The following is a 16,950-nucleotide window of genomic DNA, read 5'->3' as shown; positions in this document are numbered from 1 at the left end:
CCCTAAAAAACATTATAAGCTTCTATGCTGAAAGCTCTCCACCTTTGATGAGTATCTCTTAATTGTTTACTTTTTAACTAAGGGTTTTTAACTAGGGCTATTAGAACTCTAGAAGGTGTTTAATCTGTAGATCTGTTTGTTTTCAAAAGTCTAACTCCTTTCATTTGTGATCCTTCGTAAGTAGGAGCTTGCAGAGTTTTACTTGTATGAAAAGATCAGTTCCTTAATTTTCAGTTTCCATCAGTGTAAATTTCTACAGTATCAGAGGCTGTCTTGAAATGGGGGATAGGGACTTAAGATAATGGATTGGTAAGACTGCCCGATGTTTCACAACCTGGACTTCCACATCAAGTCCAGCAGAGCAGTGAACAAAAATACTAATGTTTTCTAAACAATTATTTTACATATAAATCTAAGCACTGACCTTCCTGATTCACTGCACATGTACACTAAGTAAAGCTGGTGTCACTGACATGGTTGACACCTGTATGAGGCTTATCATACTTCTTCCTCTAAACATTTGGGGAGTAAATTCCGTGCTGTGTTTAAATAGCCTGTTTGGGGCCTCCCCGGTGGCGCAGCAGTTGAGCGCTGGGTTGCGAAGCTGCCCGCAGACTCTGATCCCCAGCTGCTCCCTGGCCACCAGAGGAGGGTCCCACATGGCGCGCAGACCTCTCCAGCTCCCCTCAGCAGTGTACTTCGGTCCTTCTGCCTGTTCTGCCCCCTGCTCTGGCTCTGGTGAATTCTCTCACCCTCCCGCTCTTCTGATTGTACCCAGTGCTTGTATAAATAAATAAAAAATAAATCTTTTAAATAAATAAATAGCTTGTTTGGCAACATAGTTTTTTTTTTTAATAACACATAAAAAAGGAAATTTTCTCCTTAAAGTTTGTTCTGTGTTTAATAAATTTTATTTCTTTAGTCAGTTTTAGATTACAGCAAAAACGAGCAGAAAGTCTAGTTATTTCCCATGTTCTCTGCCCCACAAATGCATGATCTCCCCTCTTATCAACATCTCCAACACAGTATAACAGAGAATATATTACAATTGAAACATCATTGCCATCCAAAGTCCACAATTTACAGTAGAGTTCACTTTTGATGTTTACTTTTTATGAGTTTGAACAAATGTATGATGACATATATCCACCACTACAGCACCATCACAGCTATTTCACTGCCTAAAAATCCTCTGTACTATGAATATTCATCCCTCTCTTTTCTCCAACCCCTGATCTTTTTACTCTCTCCATAGTTTTGCAAAACATTTTCCAGAATGTTTTATAGTTAGAATCATACGATATGTAGCTTTTTCAAATTGGCTTATTTCACTTAGCCATATGTATTTAAATTTCCTCCATGTCTTTTCACAGCATTATTGCTCATTTATTATTAGTGCAGAATAATATTCCATTGTCTGGATGTACCACAGTTAATTTATCCATTCACCTACTGAAGGACATCTTGATTGCTTCTAAGTTGGGTATTTATGAATAAAGCTGCTAACAATATCTGTATGTAGGTTTTTGTGTAGATAAAACTTTTTAATTCTTGTGGATAAATGACAAGGAGTACAATTGCTGGGTCATAGGGTAAATGTATGTTTAGTTTTGTAAGAAAACTGCCAAAGTATTTTCCAGAGTGACTACACCATTTTGCATTTCTACTGGCAATTAATGAGAATTCCTGCTGCTCACATCCTTACTAGCATTTGATTTTGTCAGTGTTGTGGATTTTGCTCATTCTAATAAGTGTGTAGTGAGTTTCTTTATCTTTTCACTTTTTACCCTTGACCTCCTCTCCACCCCCACTAATCCTTGCAATGGCCTATCTTTTCAGAAGGAGCCATAGAACTTGAGAGCTGTGTAGTAGGTGGCATAAACTAAATAGTATCGCATAGACAACAGAGTGAAAGACTGAGAAAGAACTGGCTCAAGTCACATGGGAGCCCTGGGAAAGGGAGTAATCTGGCACCCCTTCCAACCAATATTCTTTCAGTAGCTGAGGGCAGAGAGAAATTCATTTGCTATTAATATGAAACACACAGTTATTTATGGTCAAAATTACATGCATTGAATATAACAATGTTTCCACTTATTTGGAATTGTCTTTTATTATGCATTTTTCACATCACTTACAACTTGAACAGCAATTGTTATTCACCAAGTATAGAGGTAAATTATAGCTACAAAATCTTGCTCAAAATATATTTATGTTCATTTTTGTCTGGTTTATATGTCACAAAAACAGTTCTAACCTTTTTGAAGTTCTTGTTCTTTATTTTTCTTTTGGGAACTTCTGAATTAGAAAACTTCCTGTAAGACATGTTCAAGACTTTCAAATGTAGAAAATCAGTATACAAAATAACTACCTGTCCCCAAACAACAGTGTTAGATATTTGGGATAGAGTTCACAACTCAAATCCTACTGCAACCTCTTCCCCTAACTGGCTTACCTGAGGGAGCATGCAAATATCTTTGAGATGAGAACCTCAGTCACATTTTATTAGGAAGCAGACAAATGCTCAAACATAAAGTGCTTAGGGTCAAGACTAGGTGGAGGCTGGAAGTCTAAGTGAGGCCCCTTGCTTTTTCAATGCAAATCTAAGTCCTGTGATCCTTCTCTCAGGAGTTCCAGTAGAGAAGAGTAAGGAAAAGAACAAGACTCATGCGGAGAGATATTAATAGCTAAGCATAAGAACACCTACCAGACTAGGTGCCTGCCAGACCCATGGAGTTGATAACAGAGAGGGGCGAGGAATAGCATTAGGCCTCCTTACCAGAGGTAGCCTAGCCCCACCTTTTGATTAGCTTACTATGTAGAGAGAATATATACAAAACAGTTGCTCTTTCTAGGGGTAGAAATGAAAAAGCTGAAATTAGGGTCTATAAGAAACTGAGTGCTTTTTGATGTTTTGAATTCCCTCTTCAGTTAAGAGTTCAGTTACGAGTCTGGCTCTTACCAGACGTCATTTCTTCCAAACAGAGAGCAGACTGAGGCAGAAGCTTGGTTAGAAGTTTCCTCCTTCATGAGCTCTGGCCAAAATCCAGGGATAGAGCTGAATAAACCTGCCCCTCCCCACCCCCCACACACACATATTGCATTATTTATTCTCTCTTTAACAAGTCAGCTTAATCAAAACTTTGTTCAGCTAGGATCATTCAACTAGAAACGATTAGCAGCTCCCTAAGTTATTAGCACTTCTCTTCACTCATAACTTCCTAGGACCAGTGAGATATATAGTTAGCTGGTTCTCCTAAGAGTTTCTGTAATGGCTCATAATAGGTTATTAATCAATTTAACTTCAGGGCTGTACTTCATCCAAGGGCAAATATTCACTCCCTGTTTCCAATCTGAAATCATGCTTAGTCATATTGTCCAAAATTAGTCAATGGAGAAGATTATGTTTAAAAGTCCAAATAACACAACTGAAAATGGGAAGAAAGTGAAGCCCTCATCATTATTGTTACTAGAGAGATTCAAATAAAAAATTAATTCTTCTTGCTATAGTAAACTGAACTATAAATACCATAAAGTCCAACTTACTCTTCTTCCTAGTTTCCTGATCTTCTCGCTTCCTGTCAGAGGATTCTTCCTCAAATGCTTTGGGGTTTGAGTTCCTTCAGCAGTCACTACACCCTGAGTCTTCTCCCGTTACAGTGGGTATAGCACCTCCAGTACCTTCAAAATTGATGTAAAGCACCCAAATCTCACATAAATTTAGAAGACAATGTCACTTCTACAGTAATAATACTTTATTAAAAAAAGGTGTTCCTATGCCCACTTTCACTACTACTATTCAACATAGTGTTGAAAGTCCTAGATAAAGCAATTAGGCAAGCGAAAGATATAAGAAGAATCCAAATTGGAAAAGAAAAGTAAAACATTCACTATTTGCAGATGACATGATAAAATACATTTGAAAAAAACTTAAGGACTCCACTAAGAAATTATTAGAAACAAATCAGTAAAGTGAAGTGGCAGGCTTGAAAGTCAGTATACAAATATTGGTTGCATTCCTATATGCAAACAATTAACTAAATGAGAAAGAAATCAAGATAACAACCCCATTTATAATTACATCAAGAAGCATTAAATAGGAATAAACCTAACAAAAATGGAGAAAGACATATACAGAAAAACTGTAAAGCATTATTAAAAGAAAGAAAAAATACAAAGAAGGATATTCCTTGCTCATGGGTTGGAAGAATTAACATTGTTAAAATGACCACTTTATCCAAAGCAGTGTCATTTCAATGCAATCCCTATCAAAATCTCAAGACATCCTTCAAAGAAATTGAACCAAAATTACTGAAATTTATGTGGAACCACAAAAGACCCTAAACAGTCAAAGAAATTCTGACAGAAAAGAACAGAGTTATCACATTCTTGGATTTCAAACTATACTGCAAATATATAGTGATCAAAACAGTATGGCATTAGAGTAAAAAATAAACTCATGGAGTAATGGAATAGAATTCACAGTCCAGAAATAAACTTACACTTATATGGACAGTTCATTTATGACAAAGGAACCAAGAGTATACAATGGAGAAAGTCTCTTTAACATACGGTGCTGGGAAAACTGGACAGCCACACATAAAAGAATGAAACTAGACCACTATCTCACACAATACACAAAAATTAACTAAAAATGAATGACTCACCTCTGAATCTTCTCGCACTCACTCTTGAGTGTGTACTACCCCCTACAATAAAGCTTCATTTCTAACTCACCTAAAAAATTTACTAAAAATGTACTAAACTTGGAAGTAAGACCTGAAACCATGAAATACAAAGAAGAGAACACAGGCAAAATACTCCACAACATTGGCTTCAAGAATGTCTTTGGGGATTCTACTCCAGTGACAAAGAAAACAAAAGCAAAAATAAACAAATGGGAAAACATCAAACTTAAAAGCTTTTTCAGCACACTGAAAAAAACCTATCATCAAAACAGAGTTATCCTACTGAGTGGGAGACAATATTTGCACATCATACATCTGACAAGGTACTAATATCCAAGATCTACAAAGAACTAATATAACTCAACAACAATAAAACACATAATCCTATCAAAAAGTGGGCAGAAGAGCTAAATAAACATTTCTCCAAAGGATAATGCAGATGGCCAACAGGCACATGAAAAACTGGTCATCATCACTTATCAGGAAAATGCAAATCAAAACCTGAATGAGATAGTACCTTATACCTGTGAGAACGGCCCATATCAAAAAGACAAGAAACAAGTGCTAGCAGAGATGTGGAGAAAAAGGAACCTTTATATGCTGTTGGTGGGAATGTAGATTGACCCAGCCCTTATGGAAACAGTATAGAGGTTTCTCATAATATTAAAAATAGATCTGCCATATGATCCAGCAATTCCACTCCTAGGCATCTATCCAAAGAATACAAAACCATTACTTCAAAGGAATATATGTATTCCTATGTTCATTGTAGCACTATTTACAATAACCACACTATGGAAACAACCTAAGCGCCCAATGGCAGATGAGTAAAGATGTGTGTGATAGAGTAGGTGTATATGTTCATTATTCAGTTATAAAAGGATGAAATCTTGCCATTTGTGACAACAAATGGATGGAACTGAAGGGGATTATGCTAAGCAGAAAAGTCAGGAGAAAGACAAATAATGGATGATTTCATTCATATGTAGATTATAAAGAAAGAAAACAAAGGAATAGACAAAAACTAAAACAAACCCTAAAGTCTGACTTCAGAGTTGGCATTACTAGAAGGGGAGCCTGCAGGTTCAGGGGTATGCAGGGTGGTGAACAAATGGGGCAAGGAGCCCAACGGATGATGGTGGAGGATCCCTGGAGCTTTTGATGGTAGACATGGTGTGATAAGGACATCAGAAGAGGTATGACCCTATACTATCAAATCATAGACAGCATTGCAAATTAATGTTACTGCAATAAAAAAGATATAATTTTTTAAAAAGTGATTTTCCTGGAACCCAAAGTATATAAAGTACCTTATTGCCATTGCATATCAGAGATTGCAGCAGGCTGAGTATTATCTGGGGGAAGGGTAGTAATGCATAGGGAACAAAAGATGGAGAACATCTTTTTAATTTCCACTTTGCCAGGATGCTTACTAGAACATGCCAGTTTTCTAACTACTTAATGTGAATTTAAATTCAGTTGGGATAAATTTCCCATCAAGATGTTAACTAGGACATAATTGCTTTCAATAAGGACATGGTAGACTTGCTACAAAATATCTTCCATTTTCTCTCCCCAAAACCTAATTTTTCTAGGAACTGACATTTCCTCCATCCAGCTGACCATATCTGAAGGTGCAGGAGCAAGTATGATTGATTAAGAGTAAACTTCTCACCCTTGCCAGAGATTAAATCAAGAATGGGGATAGGGACCAATTAGGTACAAAGAGACATGCAGACGTTTTCAGGGGTAGCGTCTCCAATGTCTAGATCACACCCAAACCTTCCTTCATTCTTGGTATCCTTTCCATGTTTTAAACATTTCTATTTCCATTTCCCTTTTGAGTCTTGTGTTTCCAGCCTGGAAGTGAAGGGTTAAATTAAGCCTAGTTTCTGTTGAGTAACAGAGCTTCCTTTTCCAAGTGAACACCAGCACTCCACATTTACAACAGGCAACTCTGTAGTCCACACTTACACCCTTGCAGCTGTTTTTCCCTGGGTATTTGTTCATCTCCAGAAGAATCCCAAGACTTTAAAATTTCTATAAAACAGCTGCTACCACCATTTCCTGTTCTAGAACTCCTGTGGTCTATTAACCCAGCTTCCACAAAACTGTCTCCTGGAATGTATGCTAGCCGGATTATCAACAGATTCCTGACTCTGACATGTCTGTTGATGCTTCCAAAGGCCATAATTTCAGGACCATAGTGGGGTCTAATAGGTACTCTGAATGTGCCCTTCCCTAAAAACCTACTCCCATTAGCTTTTAGATTGTCCTGGAGTAACCTGTGCCACTTTATCTATTACTTTCTTCCATTTCTTTCTCCACTCCTGTTCCATTTCTTTATGCCACCCACTATTCCTTCCGAGGAGATCCAGGTGAGTTTTTAAATTTAATCTACCACTAAATATGTCCAATTCTTCCAATAACACAGATAAATTTCCAACTGCTACCCGTCTACCCACCTACCTATCTCATTTTTTTCTATCTAGGTCTGTGCATTTGTTTCCTGACCTACTCCTTAAAATCTGTCCTGAGACTCCCAAATGTTGCTTCAGTGTAGAAATTTTGCACAAGAGGTCTCCTTCCATCAGTTTCAATGCATGCCTGATTTCTACATGTTCTGCCTGACTCTTTTCATTAGGGTTGTCTTCCGTGTACCTTTTATAAAATTTCTGATACCGTTCATTTTCTAGGCATATTTCCCCGTAACAAGGGCCAAATCTGCTTCCCTGCATATGTCTGTGTAATCTTAAAAACCATCAAGTAAGGCCTAAGATCATACCAACACCAAGGATGGCAATAACAATCATGACTAACACTTGTGAGTCCCTACTATGTAACAAGCACAGTTCTAAGCACTTTATACTAATTTACTTAATCTAATTTACTTTATTTTCACAACAATCCCAATAAATGAGGACCATTATCATTCCCATTTTACAAAAGCAGAAACTGAAGGACAGTGAGATTAAGTAACTTGCCCAAGGTCAGACCATCAGTAAGTGGCAGAGTGCTTCTCAGTCTTCCACTATCACATCTGCCCACACTCTGTCACCTGCTAGTCCTTCCATAAAGTAACATATTAATTATATGCCATAATCTTCTCTCAATGCTTAGTAATTGAGTTCGACTTTTAAAAGCAAAAATAAAGATCTATGACTGTCTACCACAACCCATCCTAAATCTTGAACATAATTTAATAGTGCTATATCTAGGGTATTAAAGTTAGATTCTATAATTCCTTTAAGATAACCTCTATTATGTGTATCACGGGATTGTAAATACATACCAGGTTTTCCCACATATACATTAAGTTTAAATGCTTAGTTCCAAGATAATTTTCACTGCATGGTAAAATATTGCCTGAGCATGTACTAAAGAATGAATTTTTGCAGCTGAGTGAGATAAGTCATTCATACTACAACAAGGATATTTTAAACAGAGCTGGTTATTCCTTCAGGAAAACCATATTCAGATCAAACTAATTTCCTAAGTGACAGAAAAAGAGTGAGCAGCTTTGGGTGTCTTATGTAACGAAGTGCTGATGGCTGTGACTGGATGATGGAATGACAAGAGGAAAGGGAAGCTGAATCTTTGAAATGGCAAAAATTATCTTCTAAAAATCACAGTGAATATCACCTGCCAGGTATTAAAGTGATTAAAGAGCTTATTTTTTCCACACTTCTATTGTGATAGGTTTTATAAACAAATAATTTTAAGTACACTAACCTGCTAAGCGCCAGTAATTAGTGGAGAAAAACAAACACAAATGTTCTTAAAGAGAGGAGAGAGCAAACCCTGAGGGAATTTAGTCCTCTGAAATTATGCTAAGTGTATATTGGAATGATTCTGAGAGACTCCTACCCCAAATAAAAAAAAATCCCTTTAAATTTTTCTCCTGTCTTCTCTCATATGTAACTTCTCTGACAGCTAATTGACAGAATCATTTGCTAACACAGGTGGACCTGGTGATGGATAAAACCATCTAGAATATTTTGGGATATCACTGGAAGAATTAAGAGTTTATAACACCTGTGGATGGAAAGGGCACCAAACTGGCAGGCAATAATAACTTTGCTACTAAGTAATTTTGGGATTTGGTTTTGTCACCACACCTCTCTCAACTTTAGTTTTCCAGTCTGTTAAATATAGAAATACAAATTAAACAAACTCCAAGGGCCAGTCTTACAACATACAGGTTCCCCGATTTTAAGTCAAGGTGGCCTTGAACACTTCTGCACAAAGAAGACTCTAATATTTAATCCCATAAACTAAGCGAAAAACAGAGGAACAAGTGACATGCAGATAATTTTTAGTATCTCCCAATAAATGTCCCATTATTGTTAAACTAGTTTCTCTCTTGCATTCCATCTGGCATCAGGGCTCCAAGAAAGGGAGCACAGCAGATGCCCTCACAAGAATATAGAGATATGGTACGTTAAGAAAGTTCCCCACAAACAAGACAAAAGATCCATCTCTTACAGTCCTGAAGATGGAAAGAAGAATAAGAGGAGGAGGAGATAATCCATGCATGTACTTTGTTACTTCTAGGAAACTACTAGAATTGGAGGTATGTAGTATTTTCATTAATATGGAGAAATTGAAGAAAATTTGAGATAGTGGTTTCCGTCCCTGGGAATGTCAGAGGCTGAATCCTCTAGAACTCTTTCACCTTGACAGCATCATTCTCATTGAGAGAGTGATGCAACATTGATAGAGGGAAGTGGCTCAAGAGATGAAGTTTGAAGCAAGTTTCCTGGTTCCTCAAGGACTTAAGGTGACATTCAGGGATTCTACAAGTCCCCATAGATCTCAGTGATAAGACAGTATGGCACCATGAGAATCAATGGGTCTACAGAGACTTGGGGTGAGCAGAGATTGTAAAATATAGGGCAAATGGCGCATTATGGACTTCAGCAAATTAACCAGTATGAGACCTCAAAAGGATAGAAATAAATCAGCTTTCTCTTGAAACCACCAGCCCTGCACATCACAGGGCTGGAATTTGTGACTGAAAGCCCTTCCCTGATGCCATGAAAACCTTCCTATTCTTCAGAATGCCAAGAACCCACTAGTCACTATGTGAATTAGAAAAAGGCACTCCCATTCTCCACACTCTTGACTTCCACCTATCAGAAAACTGCCATAGGGCCTCCCGGGTGGCTCAGCGGGTTGAGCATGGTGCTGTGAAGCTGTCCGCAGCCTCTGCAGCACCGGTTCGATTCCCAGCCGGCCAGGGAGAATCCCACATGGCATGGGAGACCTCTCCTGTCTCTCCCGCTGCTCCCCTCAGCAGTGTATTTCAGTCAATCCACCTGTTCTGCTCCCCCCCTTGTCTCTGGTCAATTCTCACCTTCCAGCGCCTCTGACTGTACCTCAGTACTTTTATCAATAAATAAATCTTTAAAAAAAAGAAAAATGCCATAATATATTGGTTTTGTTAGAAAAATGCATTTTATTGCCATATGCCAAGCAATTATAATAAACTTAGAAATCCACAATATTGAAAACGTGAGACACCTCATTTATACTTTATGCAGCAACTGTGGGCCCCCACACCTATCTTGGAATGAGGAGGAGGTAGGAAAATAAATTAATTTTTTTTTTAATTTTGAGAAAATGGAAGGACTTGAGAACACTAGAAATTAGATTAAATAAACAAGCTATGTCTTATTTATACATCTGAATCAATTCTACCACCCCAAAACACAAACTCTTTTTGCCCAGCATTTTGCCTTTATTTTATTGACATATCCTACAACTTACATGATAATGCATACATGGAAGGAACCAATAACACTTGTTGAAGAAAAAAAGGAAATTAAAAAAAAATTACGGACCCACTTATAAGATATATAGTAGCTTGTAAATTCCCCCCTACATTTATTCCAGTGAAATCTAAAATTTTACATATTCACACCTAGCATTGTTTTTAGAAGGAAATATATATATATATTTATATAAATTTCTTTTAAGAAATTTTAAGAATCAAAGAGAGAGATCATCTCAAAACCATAGAATATTTTAAAAAATGAAAATAAAATTATGTAGTCAAAATAAGTTCTCATTTAAAAGGGAGGACCCTAATATCTAGAAGCTAATTCGCCGACAGTCACAATCAAATCAAGGACTCAAATATACCTTACCACACAATACAGGCTCATCTTTCCTTGCCCTTTTCCTAAAATACACACTTTATTATACTTTCTACCTGTTTAATTATCCACGTCAAATCTGTTGACAGCGACAGATGAAACTCAAATGTGAAATCACCCAAAAGTCTGAAAAACCACAGCATCAGGTAAACTTACCAGCTTATCACATCCCTAAAAAGATAAACAAAATGAGAGAATGGAGAGGATTGAGAAAGGATACTTTTTTTCAGTCATCACAAGAGCAACTAGGGAATAAAAACGCGTTTTCCTTGGGGAGCGATTATGCTGAGGAGACCAGATCCAGATACAAAAGATAATTCCTCTTGGGGTTCTCTTTTCCTTTGAGTTTATGGGACCTGAAAAAAAAAATGTTTTAAAATCACATAAACGATCACAATCTCAACACGTTTACTTTTCTCCCTTGCTCATATACTCTTTCCCCAAACATCATACAGGCCACATCTCCAAGCAGCAAACTGAACAAAGGTTTACTGCCTATTGACTAACATCTTTTCAAGACTTAGATGACTCCTCTTAGACTACAATTAGGAACTGACTCCAAACTTCGGTTGCCAGGCTCAAAGCTCTGCAAAGTGGATCGCCCGAGCTTTGCAAATACCCTCAGCTGGACTAAAGGGCACAGAATCTCCAGCGCTCCCTACAGCTCAGACTTAGAATCTACCTACCACAGACACCCCGAATTACCACAGACCGGCTCCCTCGCTCCACTTTTTTTTTTTTTCCGCTTAAAAATCGGTGAAGGTGGTGGTGGTGGGGGGGGGAGGCTGAAAAGCGAACCAAAGGATTAATCACTTCTCCCCATTACATCAGCAGCCCCCGCCCTTTCCTCCCAGCACCTCCTCTCCCAGAATCGTCGCTACGCACTAGCGCTCTCCTCGCCCACTCCCCCCCCCCGCCCTATTATATGCCCTGATACCTCCCCATTATCACCCGCCCCACCACACTCCCCCTCTCCGCCTTCCCCCTCCTGAGCAGGGGAGGGAGGAAACCCGAGAGAGGAAACAGGGCGTTGAAGGAAGGGCCTCCGCGATAAGAGCGGAGGCCCCATTGGCCCGAAGATTGTGTGGGCGCCTCCCATTGGCGGCTGAGCCAGAATCCCCGCCCCCCGGGGGGTCCCCGCCCATCCACCCCTCCCCCCGCCGCCCGCGGCCCTCCCCCGCGCCCCCGGCCAGCCCCGCGGCGGGGAGGGAGGGACCCACTGGGCGAGTGGAGGCTCCGACGGTGTCAATGGCTCCTCCTGCCACGGAGCAGCAGCTGAGGCCGCGGCGGCGGGGCTGAGGAGGAGGAGGAGGAAAGGCTCCTTTAAGGAGGAGGAACGACGACGCCTCTTTTTCCCCCTATCTCCTCCCTTCATACTCATTTCCCCTTCGCCGAGGAGAGAAGGGGGGGAGGAGAGCGAAGAGGCCGGAGAAAGAGAGAAAAAATTCCTCTCAGAAATCTCTTTCAGGGGGTGTGGGGGGGAGGAAGAGGGGAAAAAAAAAGAGCCGGGCGCCCCCTGCTCCCTCCCTCCCTCCGCTCCCTCGCTTCTCCTCCTTCTCCCGTCCTCGCCCGCCCGCCCACTCCCCCCGCCGCCGGAGACGCCGCTCGGGAGTCGGCGGGGCCCGGCTCTGTCTCCTCAGCCGCCGACGCCGCGCCGCGCCTCGGGAGCCCCGGCGGGCGGACGCCCTTTCTTTCTTCCTCTCGCTCGGCCCGTCGCCCCGGCCCCGACCCCCGCGGCCGCCCCGCCCGGCCGCCTCGGCCTTCCCGGCGCGTCAGGCCCGCCCGGCCGGCCTCGCTCGGGCGCCGTCCGGCCCCGCGGGCCTTTCTCCCGACTCGGGGTCGCGCTCGCCCCTCCGCCCTGCCCGCGCCCCCTGCCCCGCGCCCCCGTTCCTTCCTCCCCCGCTCCCCACCCCCTTCTCCTGCCCCGGGGCCCGCGGTGCGTGTGCGCGAGTGTGTGTGTGTCCCTCCGCCGACGCCGCCACCTCAGCCCGGCAAATGAACTCCGTCCGAGCCGCCAACCGGAGACCCAGGCGAGTGTCGCGGCCGCGCCCGGTGCAGCAACAGCAGCAGCAGCCCCCACAGCAGCCGCCGCCGCAGCCGCCCCAGCAGCCGCCGCCGCAGCAGCAGCCTCCGCCGCCGCCGCAGCAGCAGCAGCAGCAGCAGCAGCCGCCGCCGCCGCCACCGCCGCCTCCGCCGCTGCCCCAGGAGCGGAACAACGCCGGCGAGCGGGGTAAGGCCGCCGGGCCCGGGCCGACACCCGCGCGGAGGGAGGCCGGGCGGGCGGGCGGGCGGCGGGCGGGGAGGCCGCGGCGCCCCGGGGGGTGGGCGAGGGCGGCGGGGCGGGGGCGGGGGCCGGGGCCCGGGTGCCGCAGTGTCAGCCCCGGCCCGGCCCCGGCCGGCAGGAAAAGCCGCGGCTTCCCCGCTCGCCGGGGCTCTCGCTCAGGCCGCGCTTTGTTTGGTGCCGGGGGCTCGGCACCCGCGCCCTCCACCCCTCTCCGCCGCGGCTCGGCTCGCTCGCGGCCCCGCGGGCGTCTGTTGGCGGCCCGGGGGAGGCGAGGGGTTGGGTTTCGCCCCGTTGTGCTGCCTTCCACGCTTCAGGCTCCCCGTTTCTCAAGGGAGGTGGGGGGACGGCTGGGAGCGATCGGGCGGTGGGGCTGGCTGGGAAACTTGTTTTCCCCCTTTTCTCGGCCTGCCTCCCTTCCTGTGGAGGAGGGGGAGCGGGGGAGCCCGAGTGGTCTGTGGTGTTGGCCGGGGAACTTGCCTCCCCTGCCCCCTCCCTGGTCACGGGGTGAGGGGAGCCGCGACTCGCCTCCCAGCCCCACGGTGTTTGCTGCGCAGTTTGGCTGTAGTTACAGAACCCCTGGGAAGGACCCGTTAAAACAAGACCTTGAAATAAATAAATATAGAAGCCATCGGCCATTTCCAGCCCCCTCCCTCGCGTGCAGTGCAGTTACCCTTCCGCTCTGCCGGCTCCCCTCTCGCCTGTCCTCCCGGGCGAACCCCGCGCCGCCGCGTACCCCGCGTCTCCTAGTGGGGTTTGAACGCCCCTTCCTTGGAACTGGCCCCTGGAGAGTGCGTGTGTGTGCGTGTGTGTGTGCGCGCGCGCGTGTGTGTGAGTGTGTGCGCGCTGGTGTGTGTGTGTGTGTGTGTGTGTGCGCGCGCGCGCGCGTGTGTTGTGTCCAAGGCCTAGTGAAATGTGTCATTTGGACCCAACTGTGCAGCTCTGTCTGGTAACCACCATTGTCTGAGGACTGAGGCTCCCGGGGGCTGGATTCTTGCCTTAACAAAAATAATGTTCAGTTCAGTTCTACTTTGATGATGTGGTTATTTTCGGAGGTTTATGAGGTGGGGTGTTGCACCTTGGTCTCCAGCGTAACTGTTCTTTTTATTAATTAGCTGCTCTCGGTGAGGTCAGTACCATATTTGTGTGTACAGTTGTTGTTTTAAGCAGGGAATTGTTAGGAGACATTTTGCCTGTTTTCGTTGGCAGATTAAGGATGGTTTTACATGCGTTGGTTGTCACACCTCCTTTAAAGGAATTGAGGTTGAATGCCTTTTTAAAAGTATACATTCTTTCCTTCCAAACTGTTTCATTGTTGTACTTGATGAAAATACTCAGCAAATGAAAGGAGATGATAATCTGAAAAATAGTTTAAAGGGTTTCCTCTTGTCACTGTTACAGATAGCCCCTGAGAAAGCAGTTTGCTGCTGCTTGAAAGAATGTGTTTCAAGCTAGTTAGAGGTCTTGTGTAACATTATTGGTAAATGTTTTAATGGTTCTTTGATACATCTACTTCGTTTTTGTAAATTAAAAGTGCTTCTCGTTTCGTCATTTCCTTTCATATTTGCATAGCAGGATTCTCTTACGTTCCATTCAAGTAATAATCAAGTTTCTTTCCATGATTGACACTATATGTGGAAGAGTTGAAAATTTTTTGAGAAAAACAATTCATTTTGTATTGAAATCCTAGCATAGTAAGAGTTCTATTGCTAGAAGTAGGCTTTTTCAAGGTGTGCTGATTTGTTAACATTAGCGCTGAATCAAGTCCTTTCAACCAAACTTAATTTAGTTCCATTGTGTATTTTTTAAATATTTGTTGTGATGTCCTTTTCACAATTTGTGTGTAATTTCAAACTTAGTTGACGTACTTTTATCTTGCAGGGTTTTTTTTTTTTTTCATTTGTTTGAAATTACTAGTTACTAAAGTATTTCCTTTTGAAGTAAGGTGACTTGGTTGTTGGCAGTCACATGCCAGAGTGTCAGTTTACTTTTTCATTGATGTCCATAAGCTGACTGACAAAAGTGCTCATGAATCAAAATTGCAGTGTATACTTCAGCAAATGGTAAATCAAATTCACTGTAGAATTGGTGCTTTACTGCAGCTAATAGAAACTGTTCTGAAGATGCTGTGTTGGCACAGAGGGGAGAAGAACTACACTGATTAGCCTTCAGGGAAAATGCTGTGGGTCTTTTAGAGGGCAAGTAAATGGCTCCAAAATGAATAAAACATTAAGATGAATTAAAAGACTAAAATAATAAAGATGGTGCTAGATTTATGTAAAAATATGTCATTCGTTGAAAATTGATGCTTTGATTACATTTTTAAAAAATACAATTCACATAATGATTAGAAGTTAACTAATAATTCTCTATTTTAAAAAAGTTTTATGGAGGCTGCGAAGTATTGCTATTTCTGGTTTGGATAGGGAGAGGTTTTATTGTTTGTTTAAGAATGTATTGGATTTCATAATTTTGACAAGATAATTAAGTAACATGTTGTGTGTGTTTTACTTTTTACTGATGCTTAATGGATATGTAACTCTTGGATTAGAGTCTTGGATAGAGTTACATAATAGTGGATCAGACAATTTTTGAGGTAGGAAAATTAAAATGAGACAACTTGTTAACTCAATTTCTATCTTCATATAAAGTTATGGACTTTAAGACTTTTTAGTGGTAATAAAATAGTTACAAAATAGCTTTTTTTCCCCAAGGAAAAATTCTGTCAGAACTGGTTTTTAGTTGTTTCTTTGCCCACTGGGGTAGGTCTAAAAACTTCCATCACTCTTCCTGTAAAAATCTTCTAAAATATGTAGTGGCAAATATTTGCAGGGGGTCGGGGAGGGGGGACACTGAAAGAGTGAAATCCTAACGAGGACTTTTCAAAACCTTCCATGGGGGAGAATTTCTTATACCCTACATTGGGAAATAATTGGCCTGGGAATTTCATGGAATGTTGTCTTCACTCATCTTATCTGAAATGGTCCACTGTCTGAAGATGGAATACTAATCATTAGCCTATTTTTTTTTTTTAATTTAAATTCCTGAGTTTAACATTTCACATACCACTTTAAGCCAGTAGAAAATAATTTGTGTTCCACTTAGGGGCACTTTGATAATATATTCCAGATTCAGTGAAACTGAAAGTAGTGTGGGATTGGATTTTTTTATATTTGTTTTGTCTTAAAATCCTAAAAGAACTTAAGCTCTGGTAGTTTTGCCTGCTGAATTGATCTTGCTATCTACTTGGTAGTTGTCTTTTAAGAGAAATATAAGAAAAGCTTACAAGTCTGCATAAGTACTATGTATTCTTTGTTTTTAGTTGTTAACATTGGTTACTTTGAGTAAGTAATAACTTCACATTATTTAAAATTAAAAAATTTCTTTCCTAAACCTGCCTTCAGCTACCAGATTTTCCTGCCTGAGTCAATCATTTATTAGGATCTCATTTGTTATGTTTTAATAAAAGATGAAATTTGACTTCTGATGTGCAAGGTTTTTTTTAATATTTTATTTTATATAATTCTTACATCATTTTTCATCTTTGTACAATGTATGCATTTTCATTTTGATTATATTCCCCATACAATTGCACCCGTCCCCCCTTATTTTGACTCTAGTTCTTCCTCTCCCCGCCCCTCCATAATCCGCCCCCCACCCCAGTGTGTCTCTGGTTTATAGTTGCTTGTTGATTTTGATTATTACTTTGCATTGATTAGTTTTTCCTGGTCTCTTATTTCTAAATTCCTGCTATGAGTGAGACCATCCGGTATTTTTCTTTTTCTTTCTGACTTATTTCCCTGAGCATGATCCCTTCTAGCTC

General features: G+C 41.8%; 1 protein-coding gene across 2 annotated transcripts in view; it reads left to right on the top strand.

Moving 5' to 3' along the window:
* Positions 1 to 12,841: 12,841 nt before the first annotated feature.
* FBXO11 (F-box protein 11) overlaps positions 12,842 to 16,950 on the top strand; it is a gene marked incomplete at its 5' end in the record, with an annotated part of 89,579 nt that continues 85,470 nt past the window's right edge. For both annotated transcript variants that reach the window (XM_084235757.1, XM_084235756.1), the window contains one exon: positions 12,842 to 13,076. In XM_084235757.1, the coding sequence (XP_084091883.1) occupies positions 12,842 to 13,076 (235 nt within the window). The remainder of the gene's footprint in view (positions 13,077 to 16,950) is intronic.

Source organism: Talpa europaea (genome assembly GCF_964194135.1).
Source record: "Talpa europaea genome assembly, chromosome: 6".
NCBI classification, from domain to species: domain Eukaryota; kingdom Metazoa; phylum Chordata; class Mammalia; order Eulipotyphla; family Talpidae; genus Talpa; species Talpa europaea.
The sequence above is the reverse complement of the archived record's forward strand: the minus strand, read 5'-3'. Positions and strand labels throughout refer to the sequence as shown.